This window comes from Setaria italica, chromosome VI (assembly GCF_000263155.2).
Source record: "Setaria italica strain Yugu1 chromosome VI, Setaria_italica_v2.0, whole genome shotgun sequence".
NCBI classification, from domain to species: Eukaryota; Viridiplantae; Streptophyta; class Magnoliopsida; order Poales; family Poaceae; genus Setaria; species Setaria italica.
Window position 1 is genome coordinate 4,892,420 of NC_028455.1, and position 19,120 is coordinate 4,911,539.

The following is a 19,120-nucleotide window of genomic DNA, read 5'->3' on the forward strand; positions in this document are numbered from 1 at the left end:
TCATTTTGACGCGCACGGAACCAAAAATATCTCCATCTATATTCCACACCGTCAGATCCACGATCCGGCGGCCCGCGGCCCACATCGGGCAGCGCACTAACTCTGGCGGCGCCGGCCGGCGACTGCTGCCGCGCGCTCCGCATCCCCGCCGCACCGCTACAGCGGGCTCCGGCGATGGAAGCAGCACCCCCTCTGTTTGCCGTAGGGAGCGGAGCCGTAGTCGGCCCCCGCGCTCGCTGCAAGAGCGACGACGGCGAGCCAGCCAGCCTCCGCCATTCAAGCAAGTCCTGCGCAATAGCTTGAGGAGTGGGGAGGAGGAAGGAAGCAAACAGGACGCGGATGGAGGCGGAATGAGCTATGAGCGGGTGAGTTTAAATTTCTTCGTCGATTTCCCGTTCCATCCCGTAGTTTCGGAAACTTCAGTTATCTTGATACGGTGTCAGAATGTCAGTTTAGTTGTACGCCTTTTTTTTTTTGACCGAGGATAGGCATACTGTTCTCGGTAAAATTTTCTGGTCATTTTGATGTGGCTACAAGCTCTAATACCTTTCTCTCTTTAAAAATCATACCTTGTTTGCATGAATCTTTTGTATTTTTGCCATCTGTTAGTAACATTGTAACCCACCAATGTGTTCTTCGGCATTCCTTTTGTAGTTTCTGCTATGCAACTAATCAGTATCTTGGGTTCTGTCCTATTTTTTCCAAGCAGATAATGCATGCTATTATGCTAAGAGTAAGAATACAGGTGTCCTTGGCAAATTGGTGATTATATCCTGAAGAAAATTAAGGACCTAAATTGAAGAGCTGGGATGTGGAAAATTGCAGTTATCAATGATTTGATGTAACATACTAGCATGCAGTTAATGATCCTAAAATTGCTTTTTAGCACCATAGAATGTTATGTAGCCAACACTGTTTAGATATGATAGATCAATCCTCAACCAACTTATTTCTCACAAGCTAAACTGCAGTCTGCTTTTACATATCTCTAAGGGCATCAAATTCTTGCCAATGGTGTATTGGCCAAATTTCAGTAGGATCCTCTCCTATTATCCTCCAGATCTTGACTCAACATTTTCGCTTTACTTTTTGTGCGTCACATCTTGATATCAGTCTTTTACTCCTTTGCTATGCATACGGTACAGTTTGGAGTAAACACCATTGCTTGCTGAGACTAATGATTCATGGCTTCCCATCTCGACCACCTGGCCTTTATCCATCACAACGATCACATCTGCACTTGTGACTGTGGATATTCTATGTGCAATTGTGATACTTGTGATCTTCCTTGACAGTTCCCCCTTGTTTTTCCACTCTTTTGTGCCCAGAGAACTCATCACAACCCTCTCAGATTCACTATCTAGAGCACTTGTCGCCTCATCTAGTAGCAGTATGGTGGGTCTCTTTAGTATAGTTCTTGCAATGGCTATCCTCTGCTTCTGACCTCCAGAAAGCTGGCTTCCTTTGTCCCCAACCATAGTGTCATACCCATTTGACAAGCCACTGATGAATTCATGGATGTTTGCTTCCATTGCAGCCTCAATTATTTCTGATTCTGACACACCTTCATTTCCATAACTGATGTTCTCTCTTATAGACATGTTAAACAAGATTGGCTCTTGCTGAACTAGTCCGATGTGCTTTCTCAGGTATCTCAAATTGTAGTCTCGGATGTCCTTACCATCCACGAGAACTTGTCCTTCGCAAGGATCGTAGAATCTTAGCAGAAGGGCCAGCACCGTGGATTTTCCTGAACCACTTGAGCCGACCAATGCAACCCTTTGTCCTGGTTCAATAGCTAGATTGAAGCCATCTAGTATGATCACTTCTGGTCTTGAGGGATAGCTGAAACTGACATCTTGAAACTCTACATCACCTGCTAATCTTTCTTCGGAGTGCAGTTTTGGAACATCAGGCACAATCTGCGTTTCTCTGTCGAGTATGTCAAGTGCAGGATCCAATATTGCAATCGCTGACAAGACCATAGGGATCAAGGACCATAGCTCTGTGATGGAAGATATTGTCATTGCAAATGCCTGATATGATCGCACACAATTTTTAAATGTTGCTAGGTCCTTATCAAGTAGCATAATGGTGAAACTCATTGCAATGGCATGTGTCGTATGCCACAAGAAGAGGGCAGTCCCTTGTACTGCACCATATTTGATGCTCTCTACCCTGCTTTTCCGCATTGGTTCTTGGAGTGATAAGTCTGCTTTTCTTAGTATTTCATCTTCCTGAACAAATGATGCCACAGTTCGAATGTTGCTAACAGCCTCTGAAGTAAGGGAAATTAGCTTCCGGTGAGATGTAGAGAAGTCAGTGGCAAAACCTTTTGCTGACCTGACTTGTACAAGGCCAGCAATGAAGTGGAATGGCATCAAAGTCCATGCAACTAGACCCATCCTCCAGTTCACAACTGTGCTCAATCCTGTGGCTATCAAAATTGAAGAGATACATTGAACAATGAGAGACATCCGATCAGATATGATGGTTTTAATCATGGAGGTGTCACCGACGATGCGTGAGTTTAGAAAGCCGACGCTGTTCTTTGGTTGTTCAAACCAACCTATTTCATTCCGAAGAATGACTGCATTCATTGCAGAGAGCTGATGTTACAATTCTTAACAAAAATCTATCATAATCTTCTTTGTTAATTGCAATTGTGAAAGGCACAAATTTATAATTGAGTGACAAACCTGAAAAGAGGGCCTCCCTTAGGTTATTTGTTGCCCTTTCACCAGCCAAGCCATATATATAGTGCTGGAAGATGTTACTGAAAAATGTGAGCAACCCGATAAGGAACAGAATTATCGAGTACTTGCTGACTATGCTCTTTGCGTCTGGTTCAAGGTATGCCATGCCAACTGTCATGATGTAGAAAGCAAATATAGGCCTCGAGATCCCAGAGATCGCTGCTGCTGTGGAGCCCATCAGAACCTTCCCTGGGAGCAGTTTAAAAGTCCCAAGGAATATTCTATAGAAAGTGGATGTTCTCTTTCTGATCGGTTGCTTTGGTTGTTCGGTAAGGTCCAGTTTCTTCTCTTGTTCACTTGAAGTGAAAGATGGTTTGTTGTATGTTCCATATTCTGCTTCTTCATTTTCTTCTTTGACCTGACCAGTGAATCTGTTTTACCAGAAAAAAAGCAAATGAATAAGATGTACTCCAGTTCCATGGGAACTAAGGTTAGATATCATAGATCTATTTGCAGGAAAACATATTTTCAGTACAGTGCCATGATGGATTCAATATATGAACATTTTATGATGTGAAAAGAAGTGGACAATCGATTGCATCTACCTTGTCTCGCTCTTCCCAGAATCCTTCTCTAGATTTTGCATACTGCATACACTTGAGTAGAATTTACTTTTCTCCAGCAGTTCTTCATGTGTTCCAGATTGTGCTACTCTTCCATTCTCCACATGAACAATCCTGTCTGCATTTATGATTGTTGAAATTCGGTGGGCAATCAAGATAACTGTCCTCCCTTGCATAGCTCTGTCAAGAGCTTCCTGAACTATCTTCTCTGATTCAGAATCAAGTGCACTTGTCGCTTCATCAAGAAGAAGAATTGGTGGATCTTTTAGAATAGCCCTTGCAATTGCTATTCTTTGTTTCTGACCTCCTGATAGTTGTACACCTCTTTCTCCCACCTGTAGAGGTTGTATCATGGAATCAATGATTGCTATTTTCCACTGTTGGTAACTAACTAAATTTTATGAAAATTATCTCCTTTATATGTAACATATTGCTGCTTTTATAGTTGATTTCTTGGTACTTATCTTCCTAGTTGACAACTGAAAGATGTTCCTTAATGCCAAACCTTTTTTTTCTTCGACTCGCCTAACTTAATTTTGGTGAGCTATGTAAATCTATTAACAATTTGATATCGTTTCATAGGAAAAAGAATGTGAGGTGTTGACTAGTCTTTGCTTAAGGAACATAAAATCTTACCTCAGTTGAGTATTGGTTTGGAAGTTTGGATATAAAGGAGTGCACATTAGCTGTTCTTGCTGCTTCTGTTATCTCTTCATCAGTTGCATCCATTTTGCCAATTCTCAAGTTGTCCATGATGGTACCAGAAAATAGTGCTGGCTCTTGGGAGACTGAACCTATATTTCTCCGCAAGCATTTCAGATCAAGTTCTTTAATGTTTTGATTGTCAATGAGAACCACACCTGCATTTTATACCATGTTATTCACAGAAACTTTTTTTTTAAAAAAAAGGAATTAGCAGAAGCGATATTTGAATGTTATATTCTATGAATCAGTTTCCTGTCCATTTCTTTTAATTCTTTTTGAAGTTTCATCCTGTCCTTGTTTACAATTTAATGTGCAAAGTATGCATGTAAAATTGCAACCTCAGGACTCTTGTCTTTCATAATGTCAAGAGTCAAAACATGACAAGTATATTAATTGAAGAGTACATCCGTCAACAATTGTTTCTGCAAAGATAGGGAGATGCTCAATAATCTTACCTGATGTGGGATCATAGAACCTTTGTACCAGAGAAATCACTGTGCTCTTCCCGCATCCACTGCTTCCCACAAGAGCTACAATATTGCCTGCCTGTATAGCCAGCGAGAAACCTTGGAGAACTGGATTATCCTCACGGGATGGATACATGAAGTGCACCTCTCGCATTTCTATATCTCCTGTGATCTTTTTCAAGATTTTTCCATTCGATTCGTAACTTATTGCTGGATTTCTTTTGATAACTTTAAATATTTCTTTCCCAGCGGCTTTTGCTTGGCTGAAGGCCTGAAGATCTGGTGCTGCGTTCGATATATATCTGAATCACAGACAACTTTGTAGAATTAATATCTTTTTTGAAGATTCTAATTCAGGATAATCATACCAATATGCTACATTGCTGGAAAGAGATTTCTCGGTATTACATTGCACCAGAGAGGACATTAATGACAGCCGCAATTGTTTCACCAGCTTTTGCTTTTCCTCCAGTCACAGCAGCTGCTCCAACCCAGATCACCAATGAATATGAACAGAATGTTGCAATCTGTAACATTCCCAAACCTAGACCTTTTGCCATTGCCTCTTTCTTGCTTAGCATATATTGATTATACATGCACTTGTTGAAGGATTTGATAGCTGAGTTTTCTCCAACAAATGAGAAGACAGTCTTTATATTTGCAAGAGTCTGTGCACAAATTTAACATATGATTACAAACTCAGTGTATTACATTGGAGGAGATCTTAATGGGCATGTAGGTACAACAAGTGTAGGCTTTGAGTCGGTTCATGGAGGTTTTGGGTATGGTAGTAGGAATCAGGAGGGAGAGGAAGTCTTGGACTTTGCAGTAGCTTTTGACTTGATGATAGCGAACACTTTCTTAGGAAGAGACGGACCCATTTAGTGACTTTTAGTAGTGGCCAACACTATAGCCAGATTGACTTTATCCTCACAAAAAGAGAGGATAAATGGGCATGCTTGGATTGCAAGGTGATACCAGGGGAATGTGTTGTTTCTCAACATAAGCTTGTGGTGGCGGACTTTCATTTTCAGATGCGTGCACGCAGGGATAAACAAGTCAAGATTGCAAGAACAAAGTGGTGGAAACTGAAAGAGGAGATGTCAGAGGTCTTTAAGGAAAGGGTAGTCAAAGAGGGCCCTTGGACGGAAGGAGAGGACGCAAACAACATGTGGGAGAAGATGGCAAACTGCATTCGGAAGGTGGCCTCGGAGGTACTTGGAGTGACCAAGGGGGGTAGAGGCGTAGATAAAGATACTTGGTGGTGGAATGAGGAAGTCCTAATGACTATTGAGGAGAAGAAAGAATGCTATAGGCACTTGTTCCATGATAGGAGTGTGGACAACATAGAGAAATACAAGGAGGCAAAGAAGATCGTAAAGTGAGTTGTAAGTGTGGCAAAGGGTAGGGCGTATGAGGATCTTTACCAACGATTAGGTACGAAGGAAGGAGAGAAGGACATATATAGGATGGCTAAGGTTCGTGAGAGAAAGACGAGGGACTTCAACCAAGTTAAGTGCATTAAGGATGAAATGGAGAACATCTTGGTAAAGGAGGATGAGATCAAACATAGATGGCAAGAGTATTCTGACAAATTATTCAATGGTGAGAATGAGAACACAACCTTTCAGTTGAATGACTCTTTTGATGACACCATCAGGTACTTTGTGCGGAAGATCCAAGAAACTGATGTCAGAGAGGCGTTGAAAAGGATGAAAAGTGGTAAGGCGATGGGTCCGGATGGTATCCCAATTAAGGTGTGGAGATGCCTTGGGGATATAGCCATAGTATGGCTAACCAAGTTGTTCAGCCATATTTTTCGGTTGAACAAGATGCTGGAAGAGTGGAGAAGTATACTGGTACTAATATACAAGAATAAGGGAGATATTCAAAGTTGTACTAATTACTGAGGAATTAAGTTGATGAGCCATACTATGAAGCTATGGGAGAGAGTTATCGAGCATCGTTTGAGAAGGATAACACGGGTCTCTATGAACCAATTTGGTTTCATGCCTGGAAGGTCAATCATGGAAGCTATTTTCTTAATAAGACAAGTTATGGAGCGGTACAGGAAGAAGAAGAAAGACCTATACATGGTTTTCACTAACTTGGAGAAGGCGTATGACAAAATACCAAGGAATGTTATGTGGTGGGCTTTGAACAAACATAAAGTCCCAACAAAGCACGTTGGACTTATTAAGGACATGTACAACAATGTTGTAACTAGAGTCCGAACAAGTGATGTCGACAGATGACTTTCCGATTAGTATATGACTGCATCTAGGGTCTGCTTTGAGCCCTTATCTATTTGCCTTGGTGATGGATGAGGTAACAAGGGACATTCAAGGGGATATCCCTTGGTGTATGCTCTTCGTGGATGATGTAGTGCTAGTTGATGAAAGTCGAGCAGGAGTAAATAGAAAACTGGAGTTGTGGCGAGAGACCCTAGAGTCAAAAGGCTTTAGACTCAGCAGAACTAAAATTGAATATATGAGATGTGACTTTAGCACTAGTACACATGAGGAGGGAGATGTCAGTTTGGAAGGCCAAGTAGTGCCCAGAAAGGATACATTTCGATATTTAGGATCAATGCTACAACGAGATGGGGATATTGCTGAGGATGTTAGTCATAGAATCAAAGCGGGGTGGATGAAGTGGCGTCAAGTATCAGGAATTTTATATGACAAGAGGGTACCATTGAAGCTAAAAGGCAAGTTTTATAGGATAGCGATTAGACCTGCAATGTTGTATGGTGCAGAATGTTGGCCTACAAAAAGACGACATGTCCAGTAAATAAGTGTTGCGGAAATGCGTATGTTGCGTTGGATTTGTGGTCATACGAGAAGGGATCGAGTCCGGAATGAGGATATACGTGATAGGTTATGGGTAGCACCAATTGAAGAAAAGTTTATCCAACACCGGCTGAGATGGTTTGGACATGTCCAACGAAAGCCTCCGGAGGCATCGGTGTGTAGTGGAACCCTAAGGCGTGACAGTAATGTGAAGAGAGGCAGAGGAAGACCAAAATTGACATGGGAAGAGACAATAAAAGGAGATTTGAAGGGATGGAATATACCTAAAGATTTAGCCCTGGATAAGAGTGCTTGAAAAATAGCTATTTATGTGCCCGAATCCTAATTTGTGGCTCTTGTTGGGTTTGAACTCTAGCCTATCCTAACTTGCTTGGGACTGAAAGGCTATGCCGTTGTTGTATTACAAACTCAGTGTAGTAAACCTAAGTAACTCTAATATGGCATTCATTTACACAGGTACCTGTTCTACAACAGTGGTTGCTTCAGAGATGTAAGATATTCTTGCGAGGGACATGTCAATCATCATCTTCGCATATGTTGCTCCAACCATGAGGAGCATAGGTACAACTAGCAGAGAGAGCATGCCAACCTCCCAGCAGCATGCAAATGCAACAATGATAGCAACTACGAATGTGGAGAAGTTTGACATAAAGTGACCCATCTGAAGAAAGTAAGGAAGCTTTTTTAAGTTTTGTTACCATCAAGTATGTTTGGGTTAGTGAATCTTGCAGAGTTGCAGTGGGTATTCTAAAGGGAAAATTAATACCTTTTCACCAATTGCATCTTGTATTACACTCATGTGGTTGGTTGCTCCAGCAATGATGTTTGCAGTGGACAAGTCAGTATCGAAAGCTCCAATATCTTGACTGAGCACTGATCTCAGGTATGCCATCCGCATGCGTGCCATTTGCCTCTGACTTGTATACATCCAACATGCAATTTCTGCAGCAGGGCCACTGTGAGTTTGTGTAAGATTAGACAGTTCATTGGGAAATGACTTATGATTTTCGTATTGCTTTTGTTTCTCATGATGCAGTGTTCTCTTTGCTGCGTGTGTGGACAATCAGTTAGATAGCCTGTTACTGTATTCAAATATCAAATACACATTTTGGTCCTCTTATCTTTAGCCAATGAATGAGTTAAATACTGCATGATAAAATGGCGTTGACAAAAAAAGGATGAAACGACAACCAGCTTAAACAATTATATTTATAACTCCACTGCACGTCAAAGTAGTTCAACTGATCCAGCACTCCTCAACCCAAACACTAGCCTTAGCTTTTGTAAACTTGCTGAAGCTATGGCTCACATGCAAATAATGCATTAACCTGGCAAAATGTAGTTTAAGATAATTCAGGCTTCATGTCCTACCTAGTTTGACTGAGATTCACATGTTGTGCATCTTTATCTTCGAATAATTTAGCCCCCAGAATGTTTTTAACGAATAGTTCTGTCAGGTTTTATGCATCCTATTGTTCTTCGTATATTTTCTCAAAGCACTCAGTGTTCTACATAGACACTCCATTCGATGACTTAAATAATTCTGTTGGTCTTCATATAGGCTTATACTTTTTTTTTTAAACTATACAGCGGGGAGACCCCCACTGTGGTAAGATATATCAGTAAGCAAAGAAAAAAATACTGTTCACAGACAAGTGTCCAAAGGGCACCGTAGCGCCCAAAAAAAAAAGTTAGAACTTAGGCTTATACTTGTCAGTTATATTAGTTCACTGAATTTTCAGATTTGCATAGGTTCCTTTAGATCTTCAGTATGCTTTATAGATGGCATAATTATCAGTCTGTTTTCTTTTGCTTACATTGTCAGTAATATAGCAAAGTTAGAACTTAGGAGACTTCACTTACCAATCATTCCACCAGGAAGCGTAACAATTGCCAAGGCCCACATATATGGAATTAACTGCAAACAGGATCATTGGAAGTATTCACTGTTAGTGAAATAACAATAAACCATTCAGCAGAATCGAATGGCATTTAGTAGGGTAGCTTGAAAACAAATTAGATCGAAGGTAAGTAACCTTGTTGAGTTCATGGACTGTGGCCTCTTTATTGCCTATGTTGTTCCCAATCGCATCGACAGATTTCCCGAGTATGTAGTACGACAAAGCAGGCCCCATGCCGTGTATGAAGGACCCCATGGTACCTGACACCATGAGTAGCCAATCTAGCGCATCAGCGTAGGAAAGTAGGCCAAGAAACGGAAACGGCTTGTCTTCAGCCTCCGTTTCTGGTGCCATCGATGCTGGTCCTGAGCTTTTCTTTCCATCTGCAATGTTGGGTACAGATGATTCAGTGGGCCTATCCTTCTCTTGGACAAGTGGCATTGCTTTTGCTGAATCTTGTGCTATTTTGCAAAAGATTTGCAGGCACAATGAGCTTTATAGTACTAATGTGTTTTTTATATGCACACTGACAACCATACAACTACAAAATTGCAGGACACTCCATTGGTACTATCAAGATTCACAATTAATTACTCCAGCTCCAGCCTGGGAAAAATACTTTATCTATTGCTCTATCTTAGCGGCTACCGTTCTTATTCACAACTCCTTTGCTGACATGATGCAGCATGTCAAGCCTGCGTATTCATGCTTATTCACAACTCCTTTGCTGACATGATGCAGCATGTCAAGCCTGCGTATTCATGCTTACAAGTAAACTTTCCAGGCGATGTCTGCAACTTCAGTTACGCAGTAAAAGTCACTTCATTGGGAAACACTAAGCATGAATCTTTTGTTGTTGTAATCAAATTGTAGGGCATGAGGCAACTTTGTTTTCATCTACAGATTACAGTACTTTACGCCATCTACAAGTGTAATCCAGAGTAGCCATGACTTACTGGAACCAGATCTTACTCTACATGTTCCGTAGTCCTTCCAAATAACAAATGAAGACACCATCTATCTTCCTCGTATGTATACACGATGCTTTGCTAAACATGTTTCGGCTGCATAAAAAAACGAAATTTAGTCTAAGCAAGGTGCCCGGTAATAAGCAAGGTAGTTTCTGTTGCAAGTCTGAAGTCTTGTTCTGTCCTCTAAAGCCATGTGCCTGCATGTTAGTGCTTGGAATTTTCACAGTACAGTCATCCTAATGCGTGCACCTATAAGCAACCTGTATCTTTTTAGTTTCATAATTATAAAATTTACTTATCTGTTTCTTATTTCATTGGAAATAAAACATCTCAGTTTTGTTATTCGCAGCCCGTTGTACCGAATTTGGGTAGTCATATATTTCTTTTCTTGAACGTGCAGTAGAGCTAAGGGCCTATTTGTTTGACCTTCCCGGCAGCTTCTCAGCGTGAAAAGCTAGCTCAAACAAATAGCGAACTTCTCATGTAGCTTCCAGAAAATTGGAAATCTAGAAAAGCTGAGTTTATATGGAAAGCTGGAAAGCTCAGTTTTGTGAGCTTTTCGTAGCTTTTGGAGCTCAGAAAGCTAAAACATCTTTTAGAGGCTAGTGTTAGCTTTTCAGGGAAAAAAAAGCCAGCATCAGCTTTTCAAAAAGCTCAAAAGCTGCAGCTCAAACAAACAGATCTAAGTATCATTCAGTTGAGAAGAAAGAGTACCCAACTTTACAACACCACTCACTCAACGCACACCCACCGACAACCCAATGTTTTGGCATGCAATATTTAAGGTAGATCAGTTTTCTTGTTAAGGCAGTTTATTTCTTCCCATGTCATATTTTCCCTCCTGAAAAGTTATTTACAAAATTAGATTCTGCCAACGCCTTCAGCTGTTTCTTGGAGAGAGCTTAGTTCAATGGGTCCTCAACCCTTCAAAAATGACAACTAGTTGATAGACTGCATCGAGGGGAGCCAGCATAGTGCTGATTCCCTGTGCTCTTTTAAGTAACGTAGACCTAGATTCCATCGGTTGGCTAGTCTTGTATTGCGTACAAATGATAAGCTTTGACATGGCAGTGGAAACAGTGGGAAATCATTCTAGTACAATAGTTTTTTTAATCAAAGTGCAGTTTTTTTTTAATTCCTGGACTGTGCGTCATCAATTAATGATGAGATAGCTATGTTATTGCAATTTGTGAACAGACAGCAAATGCATTTAAACAATGCTTAAGCTCCTAAAACTATTCTTGCTAGGTGTCTTTGGTTTTTGTCCACAATGGAACCTGACCAGCTTGCAGTTAATCCTTCATGTTGCTTTGCAAGTGGAATAACCTTGAGTAAACACCGTCATCTGCGGATATCAACGTTTGATGATTACCAAGTTCAACCACCTTTCCTTTCTCCATCACAACTATCGTGTCTGCATTTATGACCGTGGACAATCTATGTGCAACTGTGATACTTGTAATCTTACTGGATTGATCATCTTTGTTTGTCCACTCCTTAGCGCCTAAAGCGCTTATTACCACCCTCTCAGATTCACCATCAAGTGCGCTAGTTGCCTCATCAAGAAGCAGAAGGGCAGGCCTCTTTAATAGAGTTCTTGCAATAGCAATCCGCTGTTTCTGCCCTCCTGAGAGCTGGCTCCCTTTCTCTCCAACAACGGTGTCATACCCTTCTGGCAAACCACTGATGAATTCATGAATGTTTGCCTCCATTGCAGCTTGGATTATTTCAGTCTCTGAAGTGCCTTCACTTCCATAGCTAATGTTATCTCTGATAGATATGTTAAACAGGATTGGTTCTTGTTGAACTAGCCCGATCTGCTTCCTGAGCCATCTGAGATTGTAGTCCCTTATATTCTTGTTGTCGATTAAAACTCTGCCTCTGTAAGGATCATAGAATCTCAGTATTAGAGCCAGTACAGAGGATTTTCCTGCACCACTTGGGCCAACCAAAGCTACTTTTTGACCAGGTTCAATAATTAGATTGAAGCCATCCAGAATGGTCACCTCTGGTCTTGATGGATAGTTGAAGTGCACATCTTGAAACTCAGTTCTCCCGACGAGCCAGCCTTTGCTTGGGTTTTCTGGTTTATCTGGCACAATTTGTGTCTCTCTGTCAAGAGTGTCAAATGTAGGATTCAGTATTGCAATTGCTGACATGACCATGGGAATGAGGGTCCATAACTCTGTGATGGAAGGTACTGTGAGTGAGAATATCTGGTATGATCTTATGCTGTTCTCAAATGAGGCTTGCTTCCTCTGGACCAAAACTGTGGTGTACCAAAGTGCCACTGCATGTGCAATATTCCAGAGGCAGAGCGAGATCCCTTGGATCACCCCATACTTCATGCTCTCAATCTTGGTCTTTTTCAAAGGTTCTCGCAGTGACAATTCTGCTTTCTTAATTATTTCATCTTCATAAACAAAGGATGCTACGGTTCGGATGTTGCTAGCCGCTTCTGAAGCAAGGGAGACAAGTTCCCGGTGAGCGATAGCAGAGTCACCATAGAATCCTTTGGCTGACTTGGCTTGAATAAGGCCACCAATGAAATGGCATGGCATGACTGCCCATGAAACTAAACCCATTCGCCAATTAACATACATGCTTACGATTGTTGCTATCAGAATTGAAGAGATGCATTGTACAATGACTGCCATCCTGTCTGATATGATGGTCTTGACTGTTGAGGTGTCATTGACAATGCGCGAGGTCAGAGACCCCACGCCATTCTTTGGTTTCTCAAACCAACCAATCTCATTCCGAAGAACAGCTGCATTGGAACAAAACAATTTCATATTGTCAGCAGCGAAAGGTATGTAATGTTGTCTCTTGTGAGACTTTGGGTAAATGATGAACAAATTCAAGGCTTTCATGTGACAGACATACCTGAAAAGAGGGCCTCCCTTAAGTTTTTCATTGCCTTTTCTCCAACGACACCATAAATATAGTGCTGCAAGATGTTACTGACCAGTGTGACCATCCCAGCTGTGAAGAATATCAAAGAATACTTGCTGACTTTTCTTTTTGCATCTGGATCATAATATGCCACACCAATTGTCATGATGAAGTAACCAAACAAGGGCTTTGAGATTCCAGAGATGGCTGCTGCTGAGGAGCCAAATAGAATCTTCAGAATGTCCTCTTTATGCAGTCCATACCAAAGTCTGAAGAAAGGGTGTATTTCCCTTACAATCTCTTTCTTCGGTTGCTTCGACTCCACTCTATCTAGTTTGTTCTTTGTTCCCTGCTTTGTAGAAGACTGCCTGATGTGTGCCTCACCAATTTGTTCCTCTATTACATTATCAGAAGTGCTGTTCAATCAATCAAACTAACAGTAAGTTCTATGAAGTAATCCTTCTTATATGTATTATCACTAAACTTCTTAGCATGGTCAAGTAAAGCTTTCCATTGGTTGCATTTAACTTTACCTTGCCACTTTCTTTTCAGCTTCCTTCTCTATATTTTGCATGCTGCATACATTGGAGTAGAATGTGCTTTTCTCAAGCAACTCGTGATGTGTCCCAGTTTGTGCCACTCTTCCATTCTCCACAACAACAATAGTGTCAGCATTTACAATTGTGGACATCCTGTGGGCTATCAAGATGACAGTTCTTCCGCGCATGGCTCTCTCAAGTGCATCTTGAACTAGCTTTTCTGATTCTGAATCAAGGGCACTTGTTGCTTCATCGAGAAGTAGGATTGGTGGATCCTTCAGCATTGCCCTTGCAATCGCTATTCTTTGTTTCTGGCCTCCCGATAACTGCACACCCCTTTCTCCTACCTGAACAAATTTAGTAGTTGTAAGTCCTAGCGGAAGTGAATTTTCTAGCTTTGCATGTCAAGTAATGTGGAAACATCTATGATTCATCTATGGGGATGGATTTTGACTTTCTGGAATTTAGAAGTTCTATTCTTAATGCAATGGTTTCAGTCCTTAAGAAATCTTGTTCGAATTTAATGAATCAGTAGTCAAAACCGTAATCAGTTTCTTGGTTAAACACAATCGTATTTATAAATTGCGATAGTAAATGGAAAAGTACCTCTGTCAAGTACTCATTTGGTTGTTTGGATATGAATGAATGAACATTAGCTGTTGTTGCTGCTTCAATTATCTCTTCGTCACTTGCATCCATTTTACCAATCCTCAAATTGTCCTTTATATTACCAGAAAATAGTGATGGTTCCTGAGATACTGAAGCTATATTTCTGCGCAGTGATTTCAGATCTAGTTTCTTGATACTGTGGCCGTCAATAAATATGTCACCTGCAGTATTAGGCCTTGTTACTTGACTGAAACGTTTTAATACCCCTTCACCTGACATTTACTAATGCTTCATAGAAGTACGATTAATAAACAACATAAGGCCTTAGTTTTTATTCAGAGTTTTACAGAGTCAAAAAATAGTATTGACTTAGGTCATGAATATAGTTGCAATAATCAGATGGTATAATCCTACCTGAAGTTGGATCATAGAACCTTTGAAGTAGTGAAATAACAGTGCTCTTCCCACATCCACTGCTTCCTACCAGAGCGATGACTTTTCCTGCAGGGATGGTCAATGAGAACCCTTGGAGAATTGGATTATCCTGGCGGGAAGGGTACGCGAAGTGCACCCTACGGAATTTGATCTCTCCATGGATCTTTTCTAGTACAGCTCCACCTTTGTCATAACTTATGGATGGCTTTCTCTTTATCACCTTGAAGACTTCTTTTCCTGCAGCTTTTGCCTGATTGAAGGTCTGAAGGTCTGGTGCAGCATAGGTAATCGATCTGAATCCATTTAGAGAAATCCATTAAGTCTAGAACTAGCAAATTAAAATAATGGATGGAAGCTTTGACAATGGATCTCAGTTTCTACAATGCTTTGTTCGAATTTCACTAAAAATATTTTAGTGCAACTGAACCAATCAGTGAGGTTGTGTGGTTATTACATTGCACCAAAGAGGATGCTCATGATGGCAGCTATCGTGCCACCTCCTGTTGCCTTGTTTTTGCTTACTGCAACTGCCCCAATCCAAACCATCAGTGCCCATGAACAAAAGGTCACTGCTTGGAACAATCCGAGTCCTATTCCCTTTATCATCGCTTCCTTCTTGCTTAGATTAAACTGATTTTCCATGCACCGTACAAAGGACTTCATGGCCCAGCTCTCTCCGACAAAGGAGAAGATGGTCTTTATATGTGACAAGGTCTGTAAACAAATGTATACTTGGATTATGAACATAACGAAGTGGGAGATCTTCTGTACTCTTAACATTTCTATCCATTCAGGACTTAAGGTATGGCTGTTAACTGATCTCACAATACCTGTTCTACAACTGATATTGCCTCTGAGATGATAGCATTGCGTGACAATGATATACCAATCATCTTTTTCGTGTATGTAGCCCCAATGACAAGGATCAAAGGAATGACCAGGAAGGAAAGCATCGCAACTTGCCAGCAGCTGATAAATGCAATTATGATGCCCGCAAAGAAGGTGGAGAAGCTTGCGACGAAATGACCCAGCTGCAGAAAAGTGAACTTATATGTAGGTTTGACCACCGAAATTCAGAAGCGTTGTGTTACTGCTCCATATGATTGTGAAATCCATTACCTTCTCTCCAATTGCATCTTGTATGACACTCATGTGGTTGGTTACTCCCGTGATGATGGTTGCAGTGGTCAAGTCAGTGTCAAAGGCCCCTACCTCCTGGTTGAGGACTGATCTCAGAAATGCTAGCCGCATGCGTGCTAACTGTCTCTCACTTGAGTATATCCAGCAGGAGATCTCTGCAGTCAATTCATTGGAGAAAAGGTTAGCAATATTTCATCACTCAAACAATGCTATGCTGTTGCTACTACTGGATCTCCTATTTCTTTTTTTGTCGTAAATACAGCGAGGGAGGCTCCCACTGTGTAGGATTTTATTTAAATAAAAAGAACTAAAAGAGGGAAACTGTTCAAACTGCCCAAAGCAGTGAGAAAGCAGAGAGGGAGAGACAGCGGGGGAAGAGGGCTGTATACTGGATCTCCTATAGTTCTTGTTTCTGGATAAAAATATTATTTCTCATAAATCATTCTTCTGCGCATTACTGCACCATCACTGGACTTGCAGGGATATACTTTTATGTCATTGTGAATATAGGCGATGAATTTTCAACCACACTTCCATCAAAAGGAATTTCAAGCACACCTGTAAAAATCTCTCCTGAGTTTTATGGGCTAATTCTATGCATATCGAGTGAGCCGATCACTGAGCAATGTTGCAGTTCTATTTATATCCTAATTTCATAGAACCAGACCAAAAATCACAGGGATGTACTTATTTCAGAATGTGTTCAAGTCTATGAATCAATTTTCTCCTACAGTTGTTCTTTTTCAAAACATGAGGTGACATGCAAACACAGCACGCCATGCTAGGATATTTCGTCATCAAAGGGAACACCACATGCATCATGGAAGAAATGGAAGAACTCTTGAGTCTTGACTTACCAACCATTCCAGCAGGAAGAGTGGCTGCCGCCATGTACCACACATAGGGGACCACCTTCAATCAACAAGTAGAAAAGCTGACGCAAGTTAAAATCAATAGCAGACAAACATAATTAAGGTTCAAACTTCAAAGTACAACACAATGGGCAAAGACTAATGATATGCATTCATAACAACGGTTTTAGCAAGTTCACCTTATACAAGGCATGGACCATGCCTTCTTGATCATTTATATTGGTTCCGAAGGCATCGAGTGCCTTCCCGAGAAGGAGATATCCAACTGGGAATGCTATGCCGTGGATGATAGACCCCATGGTTCCCAGGGCCATGAGAAGCCAATCTACCGTATCGGCATAGCAAAGCAGCCTAAAGAATGAAAATGTCTCCTCATCAGCACTAGCTTCTGGCGATACTGAAATTGTGCTTCTTCTTTCATCCATATCATCAGCATTAGATGATGAAATGGAGTGTTCTTCATAGTAGTTCATGGCCATTTTTTTCAGTGGCCTTTGTGATCCTTTTGCAGTAGAGAAGCATGGAAAAGAAGACACATAGATGGCATCAGTATTATAGGCATAGGTGTTGCATTCTGGGTATGACAGTTTACATGTAGATACTGACAACCATATCTCCCAAAATGGCCTCAAACAAGCGCTATAGGTACCCCCAAGGTTGAAAATAAAATGTCCTAAAGAAAGGTTGAAAATAAAATAGTCACAAATGATGTCATTTTAACATTAGTGTTAGTAAAAATCTATAGGTACCTGTTTTTTTCACTATAGTTTATGGCACTTTTGATAAAAATTGACACATTCATTTTTGTGTCACAAATCTAAATACCTTTTATGGTTATTAATTGTCAGAGTTTTAATATTTGCACCGCACAATTTTTTTATGACAATGAAAGTTGCATCAGAAAGTTAAATCATTGTCTTGGATCTCACTTTAAAGATCCCTTTTCCATTCCTGACCAATTAAATAAATTCCTTGCCACCTGGTATGCTAATGATGTTAAAGATGAAGAAGATCTGATCTGCATAATAGGTTAAGGAGTGCTTACATGACCAAGGCGGGTGTCGAGGAATAATTGGAGCATAATTTGAGCATATGCGTTTTGAGACTGCACATAAGACGCGCGGCTGTCCATTTCATATGTCATTGCAACCAGCCCTGAATGTTTGTCTGCACCTGGAAACACTTTGCTGATGCATTTCTTCCAAGAGGGAAACTTAAAAAAACGGTCAAACATTGCAATGTCCCTCCTTGTTGCCGGAAACCCATGCAACCATCTGGACCCTGGAGCATTCTTTTCCGGTTAATGACAATGCCAATGTGTTCTCTGAACTTTTGCTGAAACTTTGTCATCAGAATTGACGATGGCTAACAGCTTCAATGTGAACCTGTAAATGCATGGTGCAGGATGCTGCTGGCGACGCGGAGGCGCACCGACAGCTGATTGGTTCTTCAGGAGGATGTTTCTACCATAGATTCGAACTTTTTCTGAGGGTACCAAATCGGTTCATTCTCCAATTTCGGCACAATCACCTTTGAGTTTGCAGCTTTTCAGGTCTCAGGAGCTTGGAAGGTCAATTGGATGCTGGAAAGGAGACACTTTTATTTGGCTGGACCGCTGGAGTGCTTCTGTTGGATTCATCTGCTAACCTGATCAGCTTTGGAACTCGGCTCTCGGACGTGGCAGCAGCATATGCTACCGGTTTTTTTTGTTTGTTTGTTTGGAGCGCGTGCACAGGTACGGAGATCTAGTGTTGTCATCCTCACAATCCGAATCGTCGTGTAACTATCGTTCATGGGATAACCTGAAGAATATCCGGACATATATGCCACGAACACGCCAGGAATGACTCGTTCCTACGGCCTGTTTGTAAGATTCAGATATCTTCATGCATCTCGTATGTTTTGTTTGTCCTGCTGAACATTATGCCGATCGAGCTGACACATTCTTTACGTCCGTGTTCGATCAGCTCGGCAGATTTGGACCCTTTAATTAGCATGATCACTGAAGCCTTGTTTGGAACAGGAAAATGGATTTTGTACGACCGTACATATATATTCACGTATGATCGCTAAGGCCTTGTTTGTAATGTTCATGAACTTCGTATAACCTGTGTTTGTGTCTTGCTGATGGAAACAACTCTCCTCGTAGGAATCGTCGAGCCCCGGTTTCCCCAAGGAATACGTGGTACGTGTGTACAGAAGTTGTTGTACAAATGCAAGAGACCGTGCCTGTGTTCTCCCAGCAGCTCGCGGAACTCGCTCACGTCAACGTTTTTGTCGCGCAAAGGCTGGTGCATTTGCGTTACACTCTTGTGCCATAATTGGGAGTGCACTTGCATGTGTTTTAATAGGTGCATTAGGAATTATGCCACCGCCATTTTTTCATCTCCATCGGACTATGGTTGAAATGGATATGTTGGGGAAGAAAACTTTGCCAAATTTGACTGTAATTTT

General features: G+C 41.2%; 2 protein-coding genes and 2 long non-coding RNA genes across 5 annotated transcripts; 2 read left to right on the forward strand and 2 right to left on the reverse strand.

Moving 5' to 3' along the window:
- The first annotated feature begins 20 nt into the window (after window positions 1–20).
- LOC105914529 lies at window positions 21–10,236 on the forward strand. 2 transcript variants are annotated; one of them, XR_001164291.2, is made up of 3 exons: window positions 21–365; window positions 7,761–8,187; window positions 9,761–10,236. It is a non-coding gene; the product is annotated as an uncharacterized LOC105914529 (long non-coding RNA). The 2 variants fall into 2 exon arrangements; XR_002678026.1 differs by having other exon boundaries at window positions 29–365; window positions 7,761–10,236.
- LOC101779246 (ABC transporter B family member 14-like) lies at window positions 710–2,847 on the reverse strand. Its single transcript, XM_022827328.1, has one exon. The coding sequence runs from the start codon at window positions 2,598–2,600 to the stop codon at window positions 1,110–1,112; it is 1,491 nt and encodes a 496-aa protein (XP_022683063.1). The 5' UTR covers window positions 2,601–2,847; the 3' UTR covers window positions 710–1,109.
- A 1,015-nt stretch (window positions 10,237–11,251) lies between the features above and the next one.
- Window positions 11,252–17,252, reverse strand: LOC101779911 (ABC transporter B family member 19). Its single transcript, XM_004972778.2, has 10 exons — window positions 16,846–17,252; window positions 16,652–16,706; window positions 15,774–15,949; window positions 15,485–15,685; window positions 15,109–15,368; window positions 14,634–14,947; window positions 14,217–14,440; window positions 13,605–13,957; window positions 13,063–13,487; window positions 11,252–12,946 (listed from the first exon to the last, which is right to left on the reverse strand). Exons 1-10 carry the CDS (start codon window positions 17,143–17,145, stop codon window positions 11,469–11,471), a joined length of 3,786 nt encoding a protein of 1,261 aa, XP_004972835.1. The 5' UTR covers window positions 17,146–17,252; the 3' UTR covers window positions 11,252–11,468.
- Window positions 17,253–18,074: 822 nt separating this feature from the next.
- Window positions 18,075–19,022, forward strand: LOC111257560. Its single transcript, XR_002678033.1, has 3 exons — window positions 18,075–18,533; window positions 18,634–18,726; window positions 18,816–19,022. It is a non-coding gene; the product is annotated as an uncharacterized LOC111257560 (long non-coding RNA).
- The last annotated feature ends 98 nt before the right edge of the window (window positions 19,023–19,120 follow it).

Coding starts and splice junctions, on each gene's coding strand:
- LOC101779911 (XM_004972778.2), bottom strand. CDS start 17,145: ATGGCCATGAACTACTATGAAGAACACTCCATTTCATCATCTAATGCT. Junction 14,441..14,633: donor GTTCTATGATCCAACTTCAG/GTAGGATTATAC, acceptor CTAATACTGCAG/GTGACATATTTATTGACGGC. Junction 13,958..14,216: donor CAAATGAGTACTTGACAGAG/GTACTTTTCCAT, acceptor AAATTTGTTCAG/GTAGGAGAAAGGGGTGTGCA.
- LOC101779246 (XM_022827328.1), bottom strand. CDS start 2,600: ATGAATGCAGTCATTCTTCGGAATGAAATAGGTTGGTTTGAACAACCA.